At 35.4% G+C, this 26,945-nt stretch overlaps 1 protein-coding gene across 7 annotated transcripts in view; it reads left to right on the top strand.

Annotated features, from left to right (window-relative positions):
- Window positions 1-26,945, top strand: part of LOC150104962 (putative cytochrome P450 12a5, mitochondrial) — a 211,492-nt gene that overhangs the window by 92,536 nt on the left and 92,011 nt on the right. For all 7 annotated transcript variants that reach the window (XM_090396073.1, XM_090396072.1, XM_090396071.1 and 4 more), the window contains 2 exons: window positions 5,389-5,579; window positions 24,239-24,446. In XM_090396073.1, coding sequence (XP_090252199.1) covers window positions 5,389-5,579; window positions 24,239-24,446 — 399 coding nt within the window. The remainder of the gene's footprint in view (window positions 1-5,388; window positions 5,580-24,238; window positions 24,447-26,945) is intronic.

Raw genomic sequence — 26,945 nt, 5'->3', positions numbered from 1 at the left:
GACTATTGAAAAAACTTAGAAATGGAGGAAAGAGTAGTGTAAAAGGAATCAAAGACAGTAAAAGTAACATGAAAAGTGAACATAAGGATATTCTAAATGGCTGGAATAATTACTTTGAAACTGTTAATCAAAACAAGAAGTGACAGAACAGCAATAAAAAATACTGGAAAGGAATGCAAACAGGAGTACATATAAATAAAGTAGAAAATCTATCAAAAGTTTGAGATATGGAAAGATAGCTGGAGTAATGAATATATGATCAAAAATGCTTAAATATAGAGATATAAAAGCATTGCAATAAAAGCATCTACACAAATCTACACTGCATAATTCAGAGATCTTGGTTGGAAGGTTGAATTCCAGATAATTGGAGTACAATTCTCATAGTTCCTGTCTATAACAAAAGGAATAAAGCTAAATGAGAATTATAGAGAAATTTCTCTACTAAGCATTCCAAGTAAGATTTATGCAAGCATACTTGAAAAGAGGCTGAGAAACATTGTGGAAGAGAAATTGGATTCAGGCCAAATAAAGCGAAGATTAGATTTTCACTTTACAACAGTTATTTGAGAAATCATGGGAATATAACAAGGATCTACACTTAAGTTCTATAGATCTGGAAAAGACACATGAAAAGGTGCTCAGAGAAAAGCTTTTCAAAACAACAAATTATATGGTGTATATATAGAACATTATACAGAGCAATATATGTAATCTGTATTTAAGTTGTAAGTCAGCAGCTAGAATTAAAGAAAGTCAAGACAAGGGCCTGATGTAAAATTAGGTATAAAACTAGGGGTGCACACTATGTCCACTGTTATTTATCATCTATATTTATTATTATTATTTGACACCTCCAGGGAGTCCAAAGACTCATCAAGGGAGAGTGTGCCAACAGCATCGAACGATTGTCCCCTTCCAACTAACCGCGCTCAAACTTGCTTAACTTTTTGCGTGAGCCATTAATAACAGAGGCTCTACCAATGGATCAACCTTTGCTGGCATGATGAATCGAATTATGAAAAAAAGTGGTTCGACTTTATACTAGCACTGGAAATATCAAGCTTGGCTTTTTCCTTTATGCAGGTGATATTCTATTCCAAAACACATTCAGTGAGGCTCTAGGATTCTCTAACTAAACTGAATAACTGCTGTAATAAATTTGGCATGGAAATCAGCAGTAAAAAGACCAAAATTATGAAAATGGGCAGAACATAGAAATCAGCTGTATTCTCAATGGAAAGCCTATAGATCAAGTAAAATATGTCAGCTATTCAAGCATAGTTTTTAGTGAAGATGGCAAATTAAATATGAAAATAGACCACAGAAATAAGCAAAGCTGGTGTAGTGGGAGCCAGTTGAATAAATTTACATGGAATAAGAGGGGAAAAAAATAGCCAGATCACTAAACTAGCATTATAAAAGATGGTGTTCAAACCAGTTTTAAGCTTTCAAGCAGAGAAATTGTAAGTGAAGCTAGACTAAGATGGTCAGTTAAACAGAATGGGAGAGGAAAGGTTAGCAAAACAGGTGTTTGTGCCAAGATGGTAGGCCAAAACCTAAGTGGATTGATTCAGTCAGAAGTGTCCTAAAAGATTGAAATATTCTTTCTTCTTTGTCTATTCAAGGATTAGGCATTTGTCTATTCTGGATTCATTGGTCTTTCGATCTTGCAGCTGGTCTTCCTCACTCTCTCTTTCCATTTGGTCTATATCTATCCATCTTTTTTGGTTGCTGATATCTTTCCATTCCGAATAGATGTTCTTTCCATTTCTCTCTATATTCCTTGATCTTTTCATTTACGTTGTAAATATCGAGCTCTTTTCTGAAATCTTCATTTCTTATATGATGCAATTTTTTGCATCCTTTAATTGCTCTTAAAAATCTCATTTCTGCAGCTTTTATTTTACTTTCGTCTTTCTTTTTAGCTGTCCATGTTTTGGAACCATATAATAGAGTGGGAGTGGCCATTACTATATAAAATTTTAGTTGAGTTTCTCATCTTGATTTTTTTTTATTTAGTGTTTTTTTAATTGTTCCACAGAATTTCTAAAATTTCTTTCTTTTTTCATCTATATCTTTTAGATATGTTATTATGAAGCTTAAATAATTAAACTGTGTCATCTGTTGTATTATTTTATTTTCTATAACAATTTTTGATCTAACATGATTTCGGCCTTTAAATGACTTTTGTTTTCTTTTGCGAAATTTTAATTGTATTGTTGGCTTATTTTGTTTAATTCATAAACTGATTTTTGAATGTCATCTTTATTGTCTTGTAATATAATGTGATCATCTGCATACAGCATTATATTGATAACAGTTCTTCTGGTTAACTGGTAACCTTGTTTTTTTGTTGTTTTCCATATTTTAATAATCTGATCAACATATATATTGTTATATCTTTGTCTTTGGGTCTTTTATCTCTTATTCTTTTACTTTCTTTATCTGTTATTATTAATTTTAGTCTTTTGCTTATTATCAGTTAATTCGTTTGCCGACAAATTTGTATTATTTTAATGACTGCGCCAGCCAGCAACTAATTCTGATATACTATCCAAGATTACACAGAAAGAAAATACAGGGATCATGAAGTATGCAGTCGTGGTCCCATTTCTTATGTTACTAGTGGGTTCCCCTTTAGTACACGATTTGTAATTTTCCAAACGGTAATTCAATCTACAGAAAACATGACAAACTCATTTGATCACACATAAAGAAATACGTTTATTTTAGCACAAAACATAAAGATACATGTTAGTTTAAACCTTTAACTAAAATAGAGTCTGGGTTCCCTCCCTTTTTTAATTTATTATTATTATTATTATTATTATTATTACGTGACACCTCCAGGGAGTCCAAAGACTCATCGAGGGAGAGCACCTACTTCACAACTCTCCGTCTCCACCACTCAAATCCACCAACAATAATGAACTGCAACTACCATCATCATCATCTACACCAATGCCAACACAACAATAGAACATGAAAAATCATAACAAGTGAATTAAGATTTTTCAGAAAAGTTCTGTATGCTTATATGAGGAACAATCAAATCAACTTTGATAATTAGCTGGCCTGGATGGCCCATGTGATTAATATATCTGCTCTCCAACCAACAGGTCACAGGTTCAAACCTAGCCACGGATGTCTGTGATGGCTTTCAGTCGAGAGATTTCATTGCCTAATATGACACAGTTTTCTTGCTTACTGGAGACCTGAAGTGGCTCAAAAATTCTGTTTGATCTCTAGAACAGAGTTTCTAGGCCATATAAAAAATAAATACAATATATATAAAAAATAATTAAAATCCTTAGTCCACCCAAAGCATAAAAGCACATTAAGAATAAGAAGGCTAAAATAGCATGTTGTACTACCCACCAAGGGTACATTCTAGAAAGGATAAAGATAACAAATGCAGACAGGTAATCAATGTGACATTTACTTCATGATACAGTTTTTGCAACCCCCCCCTAAGTAATTTCATGAATGCTATTTAAATTTAACACACCCAAAGTTTCTACACTGTAATCCTTTATATTAACACAAATCCTTCACTTCTATATATAACTATATAGAATGCATATATATACATATATATACAAGTCATATATATATAAATACATATACATAAAAATAAAATATATAAATAAAAATACATATATATACAAGTCAATTCAGTAACTCTGACATAAATTTCTTGAGGTAATGCTCCTACTTATATTTTAGACTCGATCCTCCCCCAAAATTTTAGTTAGCATTCAGTTAGGTTTAACAGTATAACATTATTATCCTTTAGACACAAACAGTTCGTAGCCTTGGTCCCCTACTCGGCTCAAGCCTAAGATGCCTTTTTCTTAGATATAGACAAAATGTCCAAAATGCAGACAGTTCTTATAACACTTCACGGAAATGGGCCGTGTTCTTAAGGATCAGTTCTCCTTACTCCACGGTTACTCCGATATTAATATGAAAAGATTTCTGCTTACCGTTCTTGCTTTATCTCGATATTCGGATCTCCTTACTGCACCCTCTTTAATGGCGGCTTCACTATTCTTTTGTTCCACACGAAACGAAACACTTTTACACTGATTTATACACTGACGTTAACTCATCAGTGGCCCTTTCTTCTTAGGAATCTGGACGCATTATAGCTGCGGCTTTGATCCACGCACACATAGCAAGGGAAGACTCCCGCTATGCATGGCGGCAAGCTCTTCACAACTATACAGCCTTCCACACAGGAAACTAGGTACCGACGAAACGAGAAGAAAAGAAAGCGATTCAAATCCCCGCCGAAATCTATATACTCCAAAGCAGCGCCCTCACTCGGTGGTGTCGTCATACATACGGTGGCTGCCGATTGGATACCGTGGCCGCAAACTGCCTTTGACATGGCCTATAACTATTATTAGCTTGTACACATCTTTTCAGAATTTATACATGATTATCTGCCTTAATAAATATACAATCATCCTCTATTTAGTTTATGGACTACTCTAACATTGCTTAGAATTTACAAATCTGGATATACACATGTTCTTGGGTATTGAGCTTGGGTAATTAGGTATTGGGTTAATGAGCACATTTTTGGTTGGAGGCATAAGTATGTCCTTATCCACTCCTTCTGAGGTAACCTCATGTTGGGTCGGAAAAAGGATGACTCATCACATTTTCTCGACACAACAATATATATATATATATATTGAATACAGTTAGAGATAAGTTACATCCCTATAAACTTATTGGTGTAATGTTTGTCATACTCTCCAAACAAACATTTTGTTGGTTTTTATTTCTTTTGAAGAGAACTTACAGGTATACCCCCACTTCCCACATTGCATAAACCAAAGATGTATATTTTATTTCATCATGCAAGTCTGTGTGCTTTTTTGTATTTTGATGCAAACTCAAATAGAAAAGAATCATCATTATCAACATAGGAAGAAATGAGCTAATATTACACAGAAAAACTTAATTTTTTTTATTTTTTTATACAAGCTCTGTATTACTTAAACCTTGGTATTTCTAAGCCTGGCTCCCACTGATGAGACCTCAATAAAGGTCGAAACCGGTCTGGGTAGTGGCCCCTTGCCTTTAATGCATAGCATCATACATCTCCTCAAGGAGATGTGCTTTGCATTAAGGTTAAATACTAAGAATAGTGATCAGAGCTTATTCCACATGTACCACGAGTTGCCTAAGACTTGCACTATGCAGACTTGCACTACTTGCAGGTGCAAACTTGACTTACTTGTCTGTTTGCTTACTTGGGAAATGGATTAAAACCAGGTTTATATTTAAAATAGCTTGGTATCTTTAACATATATATATATATATATATATATATATAGTTATCATTTATTTGTTTTATTGGATACATTTCAGAAATGGTGAAGAATGGTACAACTTGAGGAAAAATGTACAGAAAGTAATGATGAAACCACAAATAATTAAAACATATGTTTCACAAATGGATACCATTGCAGAGGATTTCATCCTTCTTCTGAAAAATAGGAGGGATCATAACAATGAAGTTCCAAAACTAATGGATAAGCTTTTTCAGTGGGCTCTTGAATGTATGTATGCTAATTATCAGTATTTATCACACACACACGCACACACACACACACACACACACACACATATATATATATATATATGTGATACTTTATAATTGTCATAACTTTATAATTGTATAGCTTTAGAGTGTCTCAATGTTTATATAAATCTCAATTTGTTATAGTTCTCGGGTTTATAGTTTATATTCTCAGTTTATATTAAAAATGAATATATATATATATATATATATTCATTTTTGGTGCATGAGACTGCCCCAAATTTGGGAAGCATTCATACTAAGATCTTCAGGCCTCCAATGGACTACCCAATTTAGCATGCTGGGGGGGGGGCACCATTTAGGACTCTAGGCCTGACCTTGGTTGCCTTTCTTCAGCCTCATTTGCCCAGTGTTAGTACCTGCATGTACACATCATTATTTTTTGTGATCCCTGATGGCAACGTAATGTTGCTGAAATATTCCAAAAAATTGATATGATAGTTAACAGTGATTTTTGACATTCTTAGAGCTATTGATAGATTAGTAAAACTATAATTAAAAAAAAAAAACCTAATAGTAATATTATAATGCCGATATATAGTAACATATAAAGATAATGTATTATGTAAAGTAAAATTTAATGTCAGCATGCTGAAGAGCCTGCAGTGAAAGAAATTGATTAACAAATAATAATAATAATAACAATAATAATAAGAAAAGAGACAAGTTCCTAATTTAATTCTCAACTAAAATAATTTTATTATCATCAGAGGACCTCCATGAAATTAGGTCTTGTGTAGTCTGCTGTTTTTAAGTGCCAATTCCACCCACATCCATATTATGGGCATGCTCTGAGAGCAAATAAAGAACTTTTTTTTTCTGATACTTCAGACTTCCAATCATCAGCCTAGTGGTTTCTCACTTTATTTATTTATTATTATTATTATTCAGGCCTCCATGGAGTCAAGAGACTCATCATGAGAGGACCTTTCTAGGAAACACAAAATCTATCATACCACTCCTTGAACTCACCACTCTATCAGGCAATGCATTCCATGGTTCAACCACCCTCCATGCAAAGAAACCACTCCTCACCCCCTCTTGCTCACAGCTTCCTTTCATAACTTCCTCTTGTCATAGCTTCTTCCCTCTGTTCCACCAAGTGAAAGAACTCCCCAGTGTCAACGCTGTAACTGCCTCTGAACAGTTTAAAAGTCTCGATCATATCACCTCTCCATCTTCTATCCACCAACCTCTGCAGTCCATATTCCTTCAACCGATCCTCGGTTAATTTATCCCCTTCAAATCCTAGGACCCAAATTTGAGAACAATAGTCTAAGTGTGGTCTGATCAGAGTCTTACACAATGGAATGATAACTCTTTTATCTCTGCAGGTCAGCGTCCTTCTTAGTATTGCAGCAATCCTCTGGGTTACCTTCACCACCTTTGCAATATGCTCCTTGAATTTCAGTTTTCTATCAATCATCACCCAGATCGCTTCTCTACCCTACTTCCTCCAGTACAGCTCTTCCAATTGAGTATGCAGCCTCCCATCGATGTATCCCAAACTTCAAGACTTTACATTTTACTGCATTAAACCGACACCCCCATTCATTTGTCTATGTGTCCAGTTTATCAAATCGTCTTCAAATCTCCATTGACAGTGTCATTGATATAAAGGTTAAACAATACAGATCCCAGTACTGAGCCATGTGGAACCCCACTTGTAACCCTCTGCCTGATTGAAACTGCCCCACCATACACGGCAATCATATTACTAAAGCAAGAGCATCCCTTAACAAATCCATGTTGATTCTCACAGATAACATTACCCTCATCTACCCAACACTGTATATTCTTATAACAGACTCCATAATGAGTCTCTTACTCCATTGAGGTTAGATGTTAATAATATAAGTACTAGGTTTTCCTGCTTTATTTATTTAGTGTGTTGTAAACACACTAAATAAATAAAGTGTTTGTTTACTATGTTTTATCTCATCGCATCAGAGTTTTTTTGTTACAATTATGCTAAATTAAGCTAGACTAAGCATTGTAAAATAAATTATAAAATTGTAATTGTAAAAAGAAATTGTAAAATTAATATAAATAGCCAAAATTCAAATACTTGCATATTTTATTATATATAATAATCACTAAGAAAAATAAAGGTCTGTTAAAAATACCCACAGATTAATGGTGCTTATAATAGACTCCATGATGAGTCTCTTACTCCATTGAGGTCAGATCATGCTCATCACATCCTCATGTGCAGGACATCTCAAATGACAGCCTGTAGGCCACCTCTTGCCCCCCCACCCTGGGTTGTTTGAACCAGCCCACCAAACAATATCTGAAAAATTAGTACAAGTTTAATATGAATTCATTTTCACAGGAGTTATTTTGAGGTAGCATGGCTATCATTCTGAAAGTTGCTTCATGAGAGCTGATATATTCATGGTTTGCCAATATAGATATTTTATAAATCAGTGTGAATGTATAGAATTTAACTATTTTTCAACATTCGAGCAACTATTACAAAAAAATAAAATAAAAAAATAAATTTGAATTCCTGAATTTGTGTCATTTATATGGTAGTAACTTTTAAAAATAATGGTTCATATAAATGAAATGAAACAAATTACAACATTTTTTTTAAATTTTATCTTTATCAGATGATGATATTGTGTGCTAGCAAGCTATGATAAATTTGCCTGAGTTATATATTACAACTTTTATTTATGATTTTTTGTGAAGTGTGCAAATGTACCTTTTTTGTTCTTTTTGTATTTGTTTTTATTCATTTTTATCTGAAAGTGTCACTTTAATTTTAATTTCATTTATTTTATTTTGATTTGTAATTTTTATCCAAAAATATTACTCCTCCAATGACTGATGATTGGCCCACTAGAGATTCAACACTTAAGGTTAATGGCCTTTACTTAATTTAAGTGGGAAGCCCTGCTCATGTGTGTATCTTTGAAGAAACTAATGTAATCTTACATCAGATCACAGCATTTTCTGATACTTGTCAAGTAGTCAATCTCTTATCTCTGACAGTGAGTTGAATCCTGCTTTTTTTTTTTTTTTTGAAAGGTGCCTGTTCCATTGTTACAGATGAAATCTTAGCAGCTAAAATTGTTGTTTAGATCATACAATTCCTTTGAGTCATTCGAATAAGTTTGTCTACAACTTCATAAACACTTTCATCTTTTAATGACTTTCTATCCATACCAGAAGTAAAGGGTTCATCACCTGTAAGTACTATAATAACTTGAAGTACTGACATAAATCTAACTAATTTTACAGGATGTGCTGCAAGTTGTTACAGTACTGACAGGTAATGAACCTGTCACTTTTTATTATTATTATTAATATTCAGGTCTCCATGGAGTCAAAAGACTCATCGTGGGAGGTCCTTTCTAAGAAACACAAGTCTATCAAGACTCATTGAGGGTGGTCCCTCCTAGGAAACACATAGTCTATCATACCACTCCATCAAGCATTCCATGGTTCAACCGCCCTCCATGCAAAGAAACCACTCCTCACTTTCTTTCTGACAGTTTCCTTTTGTAACTTCCAGGGATGGTCCCCTTGTCATGACTCCTTCCTGCTGTTCAACCATTGCTCTTTTTATCATCATAATTATCAAATTCCTGCCATGTACTGCCAAGGGATGTACAGGATATGATAGTAATCTGTAATTCCTGTAAATGAAAATTTTACATCATTACTAACTTCCTATCTACAATTTTCCTCCAAATCAGTCTGTTACCTGTCAAGACTCCAATGTTATCAGATCTTATATTTCTATCTTTTAAGGCACTTTTAAACATATCAATTCACCTCTATCTTGGTCTTCCTCTGGGTCTTTTTCCTGCCAACCTTGCAGAGAACACTTGTTTTACTAATCTTTCCTCTCCCATTCTGTTTAAGTAACCATACCACCTGAGATTAGCTCTGCTAACGCATTCCTGGATGCTGACAATGTCAACTTCTTTCCTAATATCCTCGTTTTTAATATGATATTGCTATTGATGCCATCTGTTCATGCCCCTAATCTTTTTCAGGACTCTCATGTCTGCGGTCTCTAGTCTTTGGTCAAGTGTTTTACTTCTGACCAAGCTCTCAGATCCATAAGTTAAAATTAGTTTCAACACTGTCTTGTATACAGCTAATTTAGTGTTTTGCCTAATTTCTCTCTTATTTCATAAAAATTTATTCAGTTGACTTCCTACCATACCAGCTTTGTTGATTCTGTTGTCTATTTCCATATTTAATTTACCATCTTCACTAAAAATCATGCCTAAGTAGCTGAAATGTTTTACTTGTTCTGTAGATTCTCCATTCACAACACAGTTGATATTTTCAAAGCTTCTGCCTATTTTCATTGTCTTTGTCGTGTTATTGCTGACCTTCATACCATATCTATTACAACAGTTATTCAATTTAGTCAGGGAATCTTGCAGATTTATTTAGAAGTATAACATCGTCTGCATAAAGCAAAGAGTTGAGATTAGCATCTCTAATTTTGATATCAGGTTTAATACCACTTTCCTTCATAATGTGATTCATATAGATAAGGAATAACAGAGGGGATAATGTACATCCTTGTCTGACACTAGATTTAACATTAAACCATCTTCCTGTGCTTCCTTCAATTCTAACTGCTGACTTACAACTCAAATAAAGACTAAGTATTCATTTGAGCTAATATAATGCTTGATATAATGCCACATTGACACCAAATAACTGTAGCATTTTGAATAACTTCTCCCTTGGCACCTTGCCTCTATATGACTTGAATCCAACTTGTTTTTTACCAAGCTTTTCTTCCACAATCCTTCTCAACCATTTCTCAAGTATACTTGTGTAAATCTTACCAGGAACTACTGGAAAAGAGAGCCCAAAGGCTTCACTTTGGCGATGCAAAATTATTCATAAGTGGATATTGAATCCAACATTATTCAAAGCCGAATAGGGAAACTACAAGAATTTCGTGCCTAATATAGAAACTATAAAAGTTTCGGTGGATCCAAGTGTAAGCAAACCTTTCATGACATTGAATAATTTTGCGTTGCTGAAGTGAAGCCTCTTGGCTCTCTTTTTCAGTAATTCTTGGTGCCTTTTGTGATGTGACACCTTTTTTTTTTGGCAACTCGTATGGTAAAGTATCACTTCAACCTGAGTATTTTACATCTGGGTCTGGCTACCACTGATGAGACCTCAACAAAGGTCAAAACCGGCCTGGGTAGTGACTCCCCGCATAATATATAACATCATACATGTCTGCTAGGAGATGTGTTTTACATTATGGGAAATACTAAGGATAGTGATCAGAACTTACTCCACCTTTACTATGAGTTTCCCCTGTCATGAAAAGTTTGCTTACGCTTGGATCCGCCAAAACTTTTATAGTTTCTACATTCGGCACGAAACTCTTGTAGTTTCTCTATTCGGCTTTGAAATAATGTTGGATTCAATATCCACTTAATTTGAATAATCTTACCAGAAACACCCAACAGAGAAATACCTCCGTAATTCTCACATTCAGTTTCGTTTCCCTTTTTATAAATGGGTACTATAAGAGCTCTACTCCAATCATCTGGAATTCGTCTCTCTGTCTCTAAGCATCAGCCACTGTAAGACTTTTATACCTCCATACTTGAGCATTTCTGTTTGAATATCATCTACTCCTGCTGCGTTTCCACACTTCAGGCCTTTGATGGCTTTTTCTACTTCAAGTATGGATATGTATTCCTGCCTGCATCCCTGTCGAGTGTTTTTTTACCACTGTGCTATCGCTGCTTGTTTCATTTAGCAATTTTTCAAAGTAATTACTCCATACATCAAGGATATCTTTTTCTCCAGTTTTCATTACCTTTATCATCTCTAATTCCTTTTACAGCCCTCTTTCCTCCATTTCTGAGCTTCTTCAACAACCTCCAGAATATCTTGCCACCTTCTTGATATTTATTTTCTAAGTTCTTGCCAAAGTCTTCCCATGACTTTTGTTTAGCTTATTTTACACAGCGTTTAGCTTTCTTACATTTGTCTCTGCATTCTCTAAGAGCACAAGCTGACTTATTTCCCAGGAACTTTTGATATGCTTTTTTCTTTTCCTTCACTGCCTCTTTAACTTCCTGTGTGCACCATGGAATTCTGATTTTTCTATCCTTGCAGACAACCTCACCTCATGCCTCTGTTAGATCCTAAATGAGGGAATCTTGGAAAAAAATCATTCATTTAGGGTCTAACATATAAAAATTGCAAACATAGAGAAGTACCTGTATATCAGTTGTAATTAAAAGTGAAACTTCCTCACTTTATGTTAAAATTTTTATTCTTTATTTAAACACCTCATATTTAAGCTGTTGTGATTAATTTGGGATTTCATTTTTGTATGTCTTAAAAAAGAGGGATAATGTAAATTAAATTGAAGCCTTACCTAAGCTATGTAAAATCTATTGTGAGTGAAGTATTAATTCATGGAAGGCCTAAAGTTACACGTGTACGGCATAACGCTGGTTGGTATAGCTTATTCGGAAAATCATGTAACCATGTATTCCATGAATCCGAGTATATCAGCATTGTAGAAACGAAGGATAAGCCAAAGAGTGAAATTAGTAAGGATCATGTGCAAAAAGGGGCTGAAAAAGAGGGCGCTCTATAGGAGTATAAAAGGGGATTGATCCTGGAACACAGGGCTTTTTCTTGATCTCTTGTCGTATCGTTTTCCTGTTGTGTGGTTCAGAAGTTGGTGGGCAGTTTCGCGTAAGGGGGAGGGAGGGAGGGAGTGAAGTCTGTGATGTCGGGCAGTGAGCGTTCGTAAAGAAATGAAGCTGGATTCTATGCAAAGCTGAAGGTAAAAATTCCAGTCCTAGCAGAATCAAGCCATTGCTGAAAAGCCCCATCGAGTTGTTCCTGAAACGCAAAGATTTTGAATCCGTTTCTGGCAGAAAGAATGCAGATAGCGTAACCCCTACATTGGCGTATAGACAGCCAAAATGGATGAGAAATATCCAGAAAAACACCTGGTGCAGAATGATGCAGAAAAAAGTCGGTAAGGTGCTATTGCTCTAATTTTGTGTGAATGTTCATTAGAAGAAAGAAGATTGTTTACGATTGTGAAATTAAGAACTTTATAGTAAGGAACTCTGTGGACAGTCACTATTTAGAAAGTTAACCTCGTTTGTGAGTAAGAAGAATTGTTTAGGAGAGATCTTTTGTAACTTGTATGTGATAGGATTAATTTGATGCGATATGAAAGGTAGAATTTAGTGTCTCAGTAACATTAGAATGGTTGATAGTTTGTTCTTACGAGTAATACTGCTAGAAGGAATTTAGCTTAACTTATTAACATTTGATTTATATCCCAATGTGTAATTACTGTGTTTAGCATGCCTTATAAGTTTTAATTAGTTCGAGTTTATTTAGTATTGAACATAACCATGAGCGTATGAATTTTGTAATGTGTATTAGATATTCCAATAAACATGTCATATTTTCCTGAACCTGCATCATGCCTGATTATGATTCCAAATCACCACTTATAAAAATAGAACCTATTTTGGCGGGAAGGATTTACAGAGTGAATATAAAATATAGATTTAGGTCACGACTGCAATAATCTAGATCTATACGGCAGTTAAGTAAGATATTGGGTAAGAAAGCTAAGAATCTAGTATTATATCCCTGAGCAAGGATCTTTTCTGCTATAGGATACTAGCTGGTGCAGCAAAATATAAATTTTGCCAGTATCCGAAGAGGAAACAATCCTAGATATAAAAAATAAGATTAAAGTAAGAGAAGAAAGAATAAATATATAACAATAGAGCAGCCGGTAGGATTTCGATTGTATAAGCTTTAGGTAAGAAATGATAAAATTAAGTAATAAGATTTTAAGAAGCAAAAGGATAGATAATAAGTAAACAACTAATTGAGTATAAAATAATAAGTATAAAATATAACAATAAAACCATTTTAACAATCAGTGGCTGAATCAATCAGTATTTTCTTCAGGGCTTGTGATTGATTCTCCAAGATTTGGTTCCTGTTCTCCAACTCTTTCATTTTTTCTTGAATAATGTTTGTGTATCTTAGTCTACAGTTCACATCTGAAAGTTTCCCTTCAACTTTTATTCGCTTTAAAACTTTCTTATATGTTCTTCTTTTCAATATGAAATTCAATTTTATTCTGCTCAAGACTAAATGGCGATCACTTCCGATTTCAAATCCTCTGTACACTCTGGGTCCTGTACCAGTAGAAAAGATCACTATCGACAATAACATAATCGCTAAGACTTTTCTTATTCCTTGCCTCTTCTCTCCATGTAAATTGTGCACATTTTTATGTTTGAACATGGTGTTAATAATAACCAGTCCATGTCCTGAGCAGAAATCCAACATGTCTGCCATTATTATTAGCTTTGCTCTTTTCTCCAAATTTTTCCAAAATATTTTTGCTCTTTTTATTATTATTATTATTATGTAACACCTCCACGGAGTCCAAAGACTCATCAAGAGACGGCACCTACTCTACAATTCTCCGTCTCCACCAATCCACCAACTGCAACTACCTTCATCATCTACAGCCACACCATCTACCAGTGACCATCACCACTAATATTTTCACAGATAATCACAAACGTTCATGCTCATGGTGGGATTCGATCCCACAGCCTTTTGGCCGGAGAGCAGATACACTAACCACTCGGCCAACCAGACTGGCATCTTGGTCCACTGTTTCATTTCCAGAGCAATGAAAGTATATAGTCCTTACTATCCAGTTATTATGTTGTATCATTATTATTACTATTATTATCATCATGTCAACTACCATGGAGTCAGCAAACTCTTCATGGGAAGTTCAACCAACTAATAACATATTTATCATATTTCAACCTTAAAATACTTAACACTCCCAGCATTCATAAACTCATACTGGTAATGTGTTCCACAATTTTCCATGTAAAAAATATCTACTTCTCACACCCTTCTTCCCTCTTGCTCTTCCATTCTCACCTGCTCTTTTTATAATCCCTCGGTATTAATCCAATTAAATCCTCTCACTAATTTAAATGTCTCTCTATATATCATCTCTTTTCCACCTATCCACCAAACTGCAATTGACGTTCCTTTAATTTTTCTATCAACATTCTAGAGTTTTGATATTGCTATGGCCACTCATCTCTGGACCCTTTCCAATATTTCTATATTATGGTGAAAACTAGGTGACCAAATTTGAGCACAATAATCCAAGTATGGTCAGACCAATGCTTTATACAGTGCCACAGCAACCCTCCTTATCCTTATTGTCAATGTGCTCCTTATAGCAGCAATGTGATGTGCATTTTTTTTTTTTTTTTTTTTTTTTTTTTTTTGCAGTACTTGCAGTATGCCCTCTAAACTTCATTTCACTGTCAGTCATCTCTTATTACCACTACCCTTCACCAAAACTTGACTAATTAACACTCTTAAAACAGAGGAATAACAGTTTGCTGTAATGACCAAGCTCTTAAGCATGAATTACAAATTATTAGCAGTACTTGTATAAATAAGGGTTATAGCAAATGTACAATCAATGAAATTCTTCACAAAACTGCACCTCAAAATGGAAATAATATAGATTCTAGTAAAACTTTAGCCATTCCACATATTAAAGGGATGTCAGAAAAATAAATAAAATGCTACACATTTACAACCTTAATGCCAGCTTTAAATCCCCTACAAAATTGAAGAACATATTTAACTCCTCCAGTATATCCTTCCCTGGTACACCCTGGGATATACCAAATCTGGTACAAACATAACTTACCTTATATTGTGAAATAGGATGCATGATTCCAATCTGGAAAAATGAATAATGAGAGATCAAATTTCATCATCATCATCATCATAAAATTACTGATATGTACCCTCAAGGGATGTACAGGAGATCAAATTTAATAATTGTAAATTGGGCCTCTCTGATCATGCTCTTAACTGTTCACTGAACTGATTAGAAAGGAACTTGTTCCTTACATCATTTTAAAAACTTGGTATGAATGCAAATCTGTGAAATGCAAGGCGGTGAAATTTAATCATCCATCCTAATCTGAACCTTATGGGTTCACCGTGTGATATCATCCATTCCCCAATTCAAAACTTTAGGCAATAATTTCAGCTTTTGTTTCATATATTGGCCACCACTGTTTTTTTTTTTGTTGGAATTATCTGTTAGTGATCTCCAGTCGAACAGTTTTGATGTAGTTTTTTCCCTAGAGGTCAAGTCAGTAGTACTAATGTGTGATCAAATTAGTGATATTTAACATACTTCATCCTCTTCTTTATCTCTTTCCATCCACTGATGGATATAGGCCTCTCCCTTAACATTCTGGTTTATTCTGTCTTTAGACATACTATGTATATTGTAATGTAACTTGTCTCTTTGTAAACATTTATGTGCTCCAAATGATGGCTTTAATATGAAGGCTGGAATATCAGATAATTCCTGATATTCCAGCTGTGTTCCTCAGAAAATCAGAGGAACATAGCATGAGAAAGGTAGATGCTCCAAGAGGATGTGAATGCATGTGTTGACAAAAAGGGAAGGGGGATAACCTGGGATCACGTGAAAACAGTTGTACCTGAAGAAGGTCCTAAGATGAATAAGGAGAAAAAGAAATGGCTTGAGTTTAGAATGGAAAAACATCAAATAAGTGGTATCTGTGGAACTAGCTGTAGAACCAGAAATAACTATCAGATGCACCTGCTGTGTTTGTATACAAATGCTAGGAGTGTAAGAAACAAGGCAAATGAAATGGTTGCATTAATTGAGTCTGTTCACCCAGAATTATTGGAATAAGTGAGACATGGTTAGATGAAGATGACATCCTGACAGGAATAGAGAGGAAAGGGTGCGATTTGTTTTGTGAGGATAGAAAGGGTAAAAAGGGAGGGATAGTGCTATTGATGGGTAGTGATGATAGAGAAAGAGTTATGTCCATACAAAGTAGAGTGCAAGAGGGAAATAGTGCCAGTGGTGGTTTTAGGCAGTATGGTGTGAGATAGAGGTGAATAGGATGAAATACTTAGATGTTGTTATAGACCTGGTAATGTGGATGGTAGTGACTATGAAATGTATAAATCAAATGAGCCAAGCAAATAAGAAAAGGGTGATTATTATGGATGATTTTAACTATGGCAATATAGACTGGGATGATGAAACAGCAACTTGAAGTAAAGAAAATGAGTTTCTTGAGTTTTTGTGGGACAACTACCTCAGACAGTATGTAACAGAGGTCAAATGAGGATTGAGGGTCTTTGATTTGATCATCTCATCAGAGGATGTAATTATAAATGAGGTGTCAGATCACCCTCCATTTGGTGAGAGTGACCACTATAGCCTCTTTCATGAGAGAGAGGCTACAGTGGTAATCCACTCACAAGTACCCTAAACAGAAACCAAGGGATGATTCTGTATTACATTTGGAAATCACTCATTAGATCTCTAAACACATCACAGTTTAATTTCTCTGCTAACTATCAGATGCACCTGCTGAACAATGACTGACCATGTGCCAGCATCCATGCTTCATGTGTTTCTACTGTACTTGTGTAACGGTCCCTACGCATTCGGTATTTTTTTAGTAATGTATTGATTCATAATCAAAGCTTGTTGTTTATTTGGAATGATCTTTAATAAAATCTTGCTTGCATGAGTGATTAAACTAATAGTTCTATAGTTCTTGCAATCCTTCATATCCCCTCCCCCCCATCTTATGTAGTGGTATAAAAACTGACTTTTTTCAGTCTCTAAGCCATGATTCCATCTCCCATATCTTTGTAATCAATCTCTGAAACACTCTTATCTGTCCATACCCTAGAACCTTAATTAACTCTGCTGGAATTCCATCTGCACCCAGGGCCTTAGTGCTATTAAGCTGTTTAACTGCTCTTTCAATCTCTTGCCTAAGTGAAGAAGGTTCTTAATTGAAATTTTCTTTATTCTCTCTGTTGTACAGTTCTTTACAGTATGCTTTCCATCTGTTTTTGATTTCCAGCTCTTCTGTTAGTTAGTCTTCCATTCCTGTTTTTGATTTTCAATTTGGGCTTAAATGTGTGCTTTAGGTCACCAACTAAACAAAACATCCTTTTATAATTGTACCTCCTCATCTGGAACTCTTCTCTCTTCACATTTATTAGTATAAAACTTATAAAACTTTTCCTTGTCATGCCTGATGGCTCTTCTGACTTCTCTATGTAATCTCTTATACTCTTCAGGTCCCTGTTATCAAAACTGCCTTCTTATGATTAGATTCCATGTTGAATCTAATATCCATGGGTCTCTTGGTTTTCTTATTGAGCTGAGACATTTCTTGGCTGTATCCTGTATTATAACTTTGATTCCTTTCCAAAGCATTTCTGGTGAGTTCTCCTCACTAGTCCAAAATATCATCCAATTGCATTGATGTTTCTTCTGTGAACCTACTAGGAATTACTCTGCCATCCAGTGTAGTGGGACATGTGACTTGGAAGGTTTCGGAGTCTTAGTCTTACTTTGACTCTTACTAGCTGATGGTCTGTACCACAGTCTGCTCCAGGACAAGTATACACATCAGAGATGCTTGTCTTCTATTGTTGGAGAGTCAGGATATAATCCATCTGGTGCCTATTAATTTTAGATGTCCAAGTAAAGATCTGTTGTTGGTGTTTCTAGAAGCAGGTATTGGTACTAATTAATCTGTTAGCATGAGCAGATTCTAATGGTCTTTCACTGTAGTGTTATGTTCAACCAGACCAAATATGCCACACTCAGGCCTAACTCTCATACTCTTTCCCACTTCTTTTGTGTCTGACAAGCTCTGCAGACCACATTTCCTTAATCTCTCCTCATATACTTAACATTCTGGAGTCCTAAGTCAATTTTAGTTACTGTATTTTTCGATAGATAACACGCACCACCCCACCCCAACATTTTCATCACTCCTTTTGATGTATAGATAATGCTCATGTGCCAACTAGCGGTAGAGTTAGGAAGTACAGACAGAGAACGGAGGAATTCTTTAAAAGCACGTGCGTTGCTAGTAGCAGTGGTCGATTTTTACATTATTCCGTACATCCTGTTTTAAAATATTTCATAATGTAAATCATTATTATTTGTTTAGATTTTGTTATTAGATCTGAATTACCCATGGAAGACAGAAGTACTTCTCGGAAAAAATCCTACACAGTGCAGTTCAAGCTTGAAGTGGTGGAAGTAGCAAAGGAAAAAGGGAATCGTTAAGCTGGTAGATTGTTCATTGTTGGAGAAAGTAGTGTTCGTGAATGGTGAAAGGCTGAAATAGTTCTGAAATGTTTGCATATGAGGAAACATGCTATGAGGTTTAGAAGGTGCTTGTGGCCAACCATCAAAAAAAAAAAACTGTTTGATTGGGTTGTTAATGAAAGAGCTAAAGGTATGAGAATATCTACAGTCCATGTGTTGCAGGAATTGAAAAGAATTGCACAAAATGATAATATAAAGGATTTCAAGGCCTACCCATTTTGTGTTTTTGGATTTATGAAGAGAAACAATTTAAGTGTGCGCTCCTCCACTAGTGTTGGACAAAATTTGCCGTGTGACTGGGAAGCGAAAGTAGCTAAATTTTGTTTGTTTCTGAGAGAAAACTTGTGTGAGGTTAATGTTTGTCACTTTGGGAATATGGATGAGGTTCCCGTAAGTTTTGACATGCCTAGTTCTAGGACTGTGTGAATCTGAAGGGAGAAAAAGAGGTTTCAGTTGCTATAACAGGGCATGAAAGGTCTAACTTTACTGTGGTTCTCTGCGAAACTACAGATGGTTCCAAACTGTTACCGATGGTGATTTTCAAAAGAAAGTCTGTTCCAAAAGGTTGTGATTCCAAAGATATTATTGTTACTGCTAATGATACAGGTTGGATAAATTCTGAGGTTATGAAATTTTGGTTGGAGAATGTGTGGCGAAAGAGAAAAATGGCATTTTTCAACCCAAAATCTTTGTTAGTGTTGGATTCATGTAGGACACACACACGACAGCAGAAGTTAAAACAATTGTAAGTATTCCAAATTGGCTATCATTCCAGGTGGTTTAACAAAAAAACTCCAACCTCTTGATCTTGCAATAAAAATAAACCATTCAAAGACAATTTGCAGGCTAAGTGGGAAGACTGGATGATGAATGGCATCCATGAATATAAAAAAACAGGGCAGATGAAAAGAACGTCATATAAAGATATAGTTACGTGGATTGTAGAAAGTTGGGCTGCTGTAAGTGAAAACTGTGTTAGAAATGGTTTCATTAAAGCACAAGGGAATGCAGTGGTGTCCGGTGACAATGATTATGAAGCTGAAGAAATAACCGAATGAAATTTTTAATGCAATTGATTCTTTTAATATTGAGTCTGATGAAGAATTTTTTGGATTTGAATAGTGTTATGTTCAATAAATATTAAGTAATACTTCTACCTTAGTTTTGTTATTACATTTGATTTACCTCTCATACCTTTCAGATGTATACCACGCATGTTCATTTTTAATGAATTTAGACTTTTTTGTATAGATAATGCACGCATTATCTATCGAAAAATATGCTACTTGTCTGCACTTCCTCTGTTTCCTTGCTGTGCATAAAACTAAATGACCAGATTGTTGCAGAGAAATCCTGATGTGGTCTGATTAGTGTGCCTTAGATGGAACTATTGCCTCCTTATCCCTACTTGCCAGGTTTCTTTGCATTATAGCATCAACTTTCTGGGTAACTTTTTACAAATTTTGCAATGTGTCTCCCGACATTCAGTCCCTTATTCACTGAGATCCCCCAGATCCTTCATATTGCCTGCCTCCTGTAGCAGAGTTCCTCCAATATGATCAACTTTGTTCCATTTTCTCTGGCCAAAGTGTATGATACACTTAGCAATGTTGAAATGACATCCCATTCTTCATTCCAAAATACCAACCTATTCATATTCTTCTATAACAAATCACATCAGAGCTTCTTGATACTTCTCTTCCTAATTTAGTATCGTCACCATACTATTGAATATCTGTGTGTAGAGGCTTAAGTGATGTGAGGACATCATGTTGGAGGCTTAATGGATTGTATACAGCACTCAGAAAGGATTAAAAACAGAATTTAATTCTTCCTATATTTCATCTCAGTCAATGAGACATCTTCAGGGATTACAAAATAAATAATGTAACATAAAAATAAATAACAAACAATACTAAGCCCAACCACGTGGATGACACTAAAGTCCTATTTAGGTGGAGCGCCTTCTAAGGGCGGTTGCAGGTGGCCTGGAATGTAAAGCGGGACCTCTGGTGATAAGCGTTTCCCAAATCTTAGGAAGCTTAATGCAACCATCTTTGTTACGGTAAGATTTGGTTGATTTGTTGACTTTAGTGTCACCCACATGGTTGAGTTTAGTATTGTTTGTTATTTGTTTTTATGTTACATTAGCTTTTTGTAATCCCTGAAGATGTCTCATTGACTGAGACGAAATATAGGAAGAATTAAATTCTGTTTTTAATCCTTTCTGAGTGCTGTATACAATCCATTAAGCCTCCAACATGATATTGAATATCACTTCTCAGACTCAAACTATATCAATATATAAATTAAACAACAAAGGTCCTAGAACAGTTTCCTGTGGTACCTCACTTGTCACCATTCTGTTTTGAGACCCTGCAACCTTTCCATACACAACTCACTGGTTCCTATCAGCCAGCCATCCCTTTTACCAAGCTACCTATTGACTATCTATATGCTACTCTATCAAATTCTTTAGCAAAAATTAGAAAAACACCACATAACTCACATTCAACTTCCTCATCAATGCTCAGTGTACTGCTAATGGGAACTGAATAATAGGCCTTTTCAAGATCCACAGAAGTCAAATGTGTTTCCTTCCCTTTGGCAGTTCTTTTTTCCTATGATCTGGCTTCAGTCTTCTATCTTATGATGAAAATATTATCATTACTAAACTTTCCAGCAATAAGGCCAGCCTATTCGTACATGCAAACACACACACACACACACACATATATATATATACATACATATACACAGCAGGCAATTCTTCTCTAATCTAGTAGTTATAATTTTATACAATAACCTATTGTGTAAAATTATATAAAGTATAATAACCTATTCATGGCAGCCATCACACTAATGCAAATAATTGCATTACTCAGGACACTAAGAAATAGGTCTCAGGAAGTCTCCTTCCATTTTAGACATAATCCAACAACATTTTATCATACCGGGAATAGATGTGGTTCATTAGGATTTTGTAGGAATGAGAAAACAGTGATAATGAGCAAAGTTGGATAACTTTAAGAAACATAAAACATAATAGAACTGGAATATGAATGTAAGGACCCGCGAGTTGAAGTATGTTATGGATACAAATAAGCATGTGCACTACAGGAAAAGTCGCTTTTGCTTCATATCCTTTTACTATTATTATTATTATTATTATTATTATTATTCAGGCCTCCATGGAGTCAAAAGACTCATTGTGGGAGATCCTTTCTAAGAAACACAAGTCTATCAAGACTCATCGAGGGAGGTCCCTCCTAGGAAACGCAAAGTCTATCATACCACTCCTTAAATGCATTGACCATTATTGCTCTCACCACTCCATCAGGCAATGCATTCCATGGTTCAACCACCCTCCATGCAAAGAAACCACTCCTCACCCTCTTGCTCACAGTTTCCTTTCGTAACTTCCAGGGATGGCCCCTTGTCATGACTCCTTGCCGCTGTTCAACCAAGCGAAAGAACTCTCCAGTGTCAACCCTGTAACCACCTCTCAACAGTTTAAAAGTCTCAATCATATCACCCCTCCTTCTTCTATCCACCAACACAGTCCCGACATAGGGTGCCGGGACTGTACAACTAACATTGTACAGTCCTAACACCATCTTTGTTATCTGCCTTTGTGCCCTTTCCACAGTTAATTTATTCCCTTCAAATCCAGGGGACCAGATCTGAGAACAATAGTCTAAGTGTGATCTGATCAGGATCTTATATAATGGAATGATAACTCTTTTATCTCTGCAGGTCAGCATCCTTCTCATTATTGCAGCAATCCTCTGTGTTACCTTCACCACCTTTGCAATATGCCTCCTGAATTTCAGGTTTCTATCAATCATCAACCCCAGATCTCTGGTCTCCCTTACTTCCTCCAGTATAGCTTCTCCAATAGAGTATGCAGCGTCCCATCGATGTGTCTCAAAACTCAAGACCTTACATTTTGCTGCATTAAACCAGACACCCTGCATTTATTTGCACATCTGTCTAGCTTATTCAAATCCTCTTGCAGGGCTATCACATCTAACTATTACTAATAACCCTTCCCAGCTTCACATCATCTGCAAACAACTGAATATCCCCTTGCAATCCATGGACAATGTCATTGATATAAAGGTTGAACAATTTTGGTCCCAGTACTGAGCCCAGTGGAACCCCCACTTGTAACCTTCTGCCTCTTTGATATTGCTCAACCATACACAACTCTCTGATAGCTATCGGACAGCCAATCCTGAATCCAGTTGACCAATCTGACATCCAGACCCATGTGCTGCAACTTGAATATCAGCTTATCATGTGGCACCCTGTCAAATGCCTTTGCTAAGTCTAGGAAAATGGCAATATATGCCTTTCCCTCATCTAATGCTCTTGTAACTTTATCATAAAAGGCTCGCATATTGCTAAAACAAGAGCACCCCTTCACAAATCCATGTTGACTCTCACTGATAACATTACCCTCATCTGGCCAATGCTGTATATGGTCCCTCACTACTTTCCCCAAGATCTTACTAACTACTGATGAAACACAAACTGGCCCATAATTAGACACTTCCAGTCTGCTATCACCCTTATGCAATGGCACTGTCTTACCTTCCTTCCATTCCATTGGCACCTTTCCCTCAGCCAGACTTTCATTGAAAAGCCAGGTCAACAGCAGTGTCAGTTCCTTTGCACATTCTCTCAAAACTCATGGTGAAATACCATCCAGTCCCACAGCTTTACTAACATCCAGAGTACTCAGTATGTGGAACACACTCTCCTCCTGCACCTCTAACCCTCGAACCTGCTCTATCCCTCTAGTATTTAAATTGACTCCTCCAGGATGAAATACTCCAATAAAGTGTTCATTGAATGATTCCACTATGTCCTCTGCATCAGTCACTCTATTCCCATTTTTATCCTACAATATCATTCTTCCACAGTCATTTCTCCTCCTACTGGCCACATAGCTAAAAAATTCCCTAGGATTTTCCTTGGATCTAAGGGCCAATCTTTTCTCATATTCCAGTTTCACCTTCCTTACCATACTAGTCACTCTTCTGGCCTGTGTCTTATATTCTTCACGCATCCTCTCTTCACCTGTCTCTTTATATCTCTTCCATAGCCTCTTTTTCACATGCAATTCCTGTTTAATATTGTTTGTCATCCACTTTACTCCAAATTGTGTCGTCTTCTTCACTCATGGAATACAGCTTACCATTGCTGCTAACAAATATTCCTTCACAATTTCCCAAGCATTAATGATATCCCAGCCTTCCAATTCCTCCCTATAATATATATATATATTATCATTAAAATAAAAACAATGGCTTTTAAATCATATATAATGGTCCAGCATAAGTAATTACATTTATTAATTTCAGCTATATCATATATCATGTTTAACAAGCGGATGGGATGCCTTGCTGATAATATTCCAAAAGATTCCATACCAGAAAAACTTATTTCAGGATTAAATGAGTTTTTTAGAACTTCTGGAAAACTAGAAATTTCTCTTCCTTTTTGGAAGATACTACCCTCAGTCTCTCCCACATTTAACAAGCTTAAGAAAGTTCACAGCTTTTTTTTTGAGTAAGTTGATCTATTACATTTATAGAAATTGTTAGTAACATTTTAGAACAGATTAATTATTACAAATTAATTAAAGATTAATTATTAAAAATTAATTATTACAGGTTAATTATTAAAAATTAATTATTTGTAGTAATTAAATATACATTACTTGCTTTTCAATTTAGTATTTAGGCATATGTACTGGTTTAAACTCATTATTAGGTTTAATGGAATGAATACAAACTCCAACTCAACATCTTGAAGAAGAAGAAGAAGAAGAAGAAGAACAAACCCAACATTAGAAGAATTGAAGATAGAATCCATCAATATAAGGAGTATTAATGGAAAGGAAATCGAACTTACAGAAGAACTGGAAAAGTGCCATGTGAACATAATTGGCATTACTGAGACAAAGAAGAAAAAAAAAAGTGAGATCTTACTAAATAATAAGTATAGGATGTTCAGGCAATAATAATCAAAGAAAGGAAGGGGTTCTTCTAAAGAAGAAATGGAAGAATTTTTTGAGTCATTAGAACAGGCAGCTGACATAAAGAAAATAAAAAAAAAATGGTCCTTGTTCAGTGGCAGCTCATCCATAAGGGCTTCAGGGCTGCATTCAATGCAGCCCTGCACCCCTTATGGATGAGCTGCCGTTGTCCTTGTTGGAAATCTGAACAGCAGAGTAAGAAATGAATCTTACCAAGTATATTGGGCAAATTTGGAGAAAAGGGCAAAGCTAATAATAATGATAAGTAATGGTAAGTACTGGACTTCTGCTCAGGACACAGACTAGTCATTACTAACCTGTTCCAACATAAAGATGTGGATCGGTTCAGATAGCGAGAAGACACAATTGACTCATTGACTATGTCATAGTTGAGAGTGATATCATCATTGCTGGTTCAGGATACAAGAATGTACAGAGGATTTGAAACTGGAAGTAACCATTACTTAGCCTAAACAGGATAAAAATGGATATCACATTGAAATGAACAGTACGTAAGAAAGTTTTAAAGAGAATTAAAATTGAGCAGCTTTTACAGGTAAATTATAGACTTGAATATACAAACATTATTGAAGAAAAAATGAAACAAATTGAAAACAAGAACCAAACCATGAAATCTCAGTGGCATCCTTGAAAACTCTGAAGAAGACATCGATTGATTCAGCTAGGGAGGTATGTGGTGAATTTGTCTGCAAGGATAGAAAAATAAGAACACCATGGTGGATACAAGAAGTCAAAGAAGCAGTCCTGGAAAAGAAGAAAGCATACCAAACGTTCCTAGCAAATAAGTTGTCAGATGCCCTAAAACAGTACTGAGAAAAATGTAAGAGAGCTAAGCTATGTGTAAAAGTAGCTAAACAAAAGTCATGGGAAGACTTTGGTAAGAGTATGGAAAATAAATATCAGGAAAGTGGCAAAATGTTTCAGAGGCTATTGAAGAAGCTTAGAAATGGAGGAAAGAATAGTGTAAAAGAAATCAAAGATGATAAAGGTGACATGAAAACCGAAGATAAGGATATCCTGGATATCTGGAGCAATTACTTTGAAAGACTGTTAAATGAACCGAGCAGTAACAGAAACATACTAGAAGATTTTTAAACGGAATGCCAAGTGGAGTACATATCAATATATCAGGTAGAAAAAGCCATCTAAAACTTGAATGTGGAAAGGCAGCTGGAGTAGATGATATTTGGCTAGAAATGCTTTAGTATGGAGGTATAAAAGTTCTGCAGTGGCTACACTGCATAATTCAGAAGGTTGAATTCCCGATGATTAAAGTAGAGCTCTCATAGTATCCATCTATAAAAAAGGGAATAAAGCTGAATGTGAGAATTATAGAGGAATATCTGTACTAAGTGTTTCAGGTACAATTTATTCAAGCATACTTGAAAAGATTCTTGGAAGTTTTTCCCCCTTGGATATATTATAAATTAAAGATACCGAAAAATTATATACTTCGTTTAATCCTTTATCCAAGTGTAAGCAAATAACAAAGTTTGCACTTGAAATATAATCAGGCCAGGGCAATTCATATCATATATAAAAGCTAATGACTTCACATCGCTTGCCTTAGTATTCCATAATGCAAAGCACATATCCTTACGGGTATGCATTATGGGAAGGGCCACTACCCAGATCGGTTTTGACCTTTATTGAGGTCTCATTAGTGGGAGCCAGATACAAAGGTCATACTAAGGTTGAAGTAATGCAGAGGTCATATTTTTATATACGAGTTGCCAAAAGATGTCACACCTTATTATTAAAATACTCTGGATTAGAAATAGTTCTTGGAAGTTTTTTCACTTGGTTATACTATAAATTAAAGATACTGAGAAATTATATACTTGGTTTAATCCTTTATCCAAGTGTAAGCAAACAAAGTTTGCACCTTAATTATAATCAGGACAGGGCAACTTGTATATAGAAGCTAATGACTTCACATCACTTGTCTTAGTATCCCATAATGCAAAGCATATATATCCTTACGGGTATATATAATGCTAAGGGAATAC

This window comes from Typopeltis vanoorti, chromosome 7 (genome assembly GCF_054136105.1).
Source record: "Typopeltis vanoorti isolate ZY-2024b chromosome 7, IOZ_Tvanoo_1.0, whole genome shotgun sequence".
In the NCBI taxonomy this organism is placed as follows: Eukaryota; Metazoa; Arthropoda; class Arachnida; order Uropygi; family Thelyphonidae; genus Typopeltis; species Typopeltis vanoorti.
This window is presented reverse-complemented; position numbering and strand designations above follow the sequence as displayed.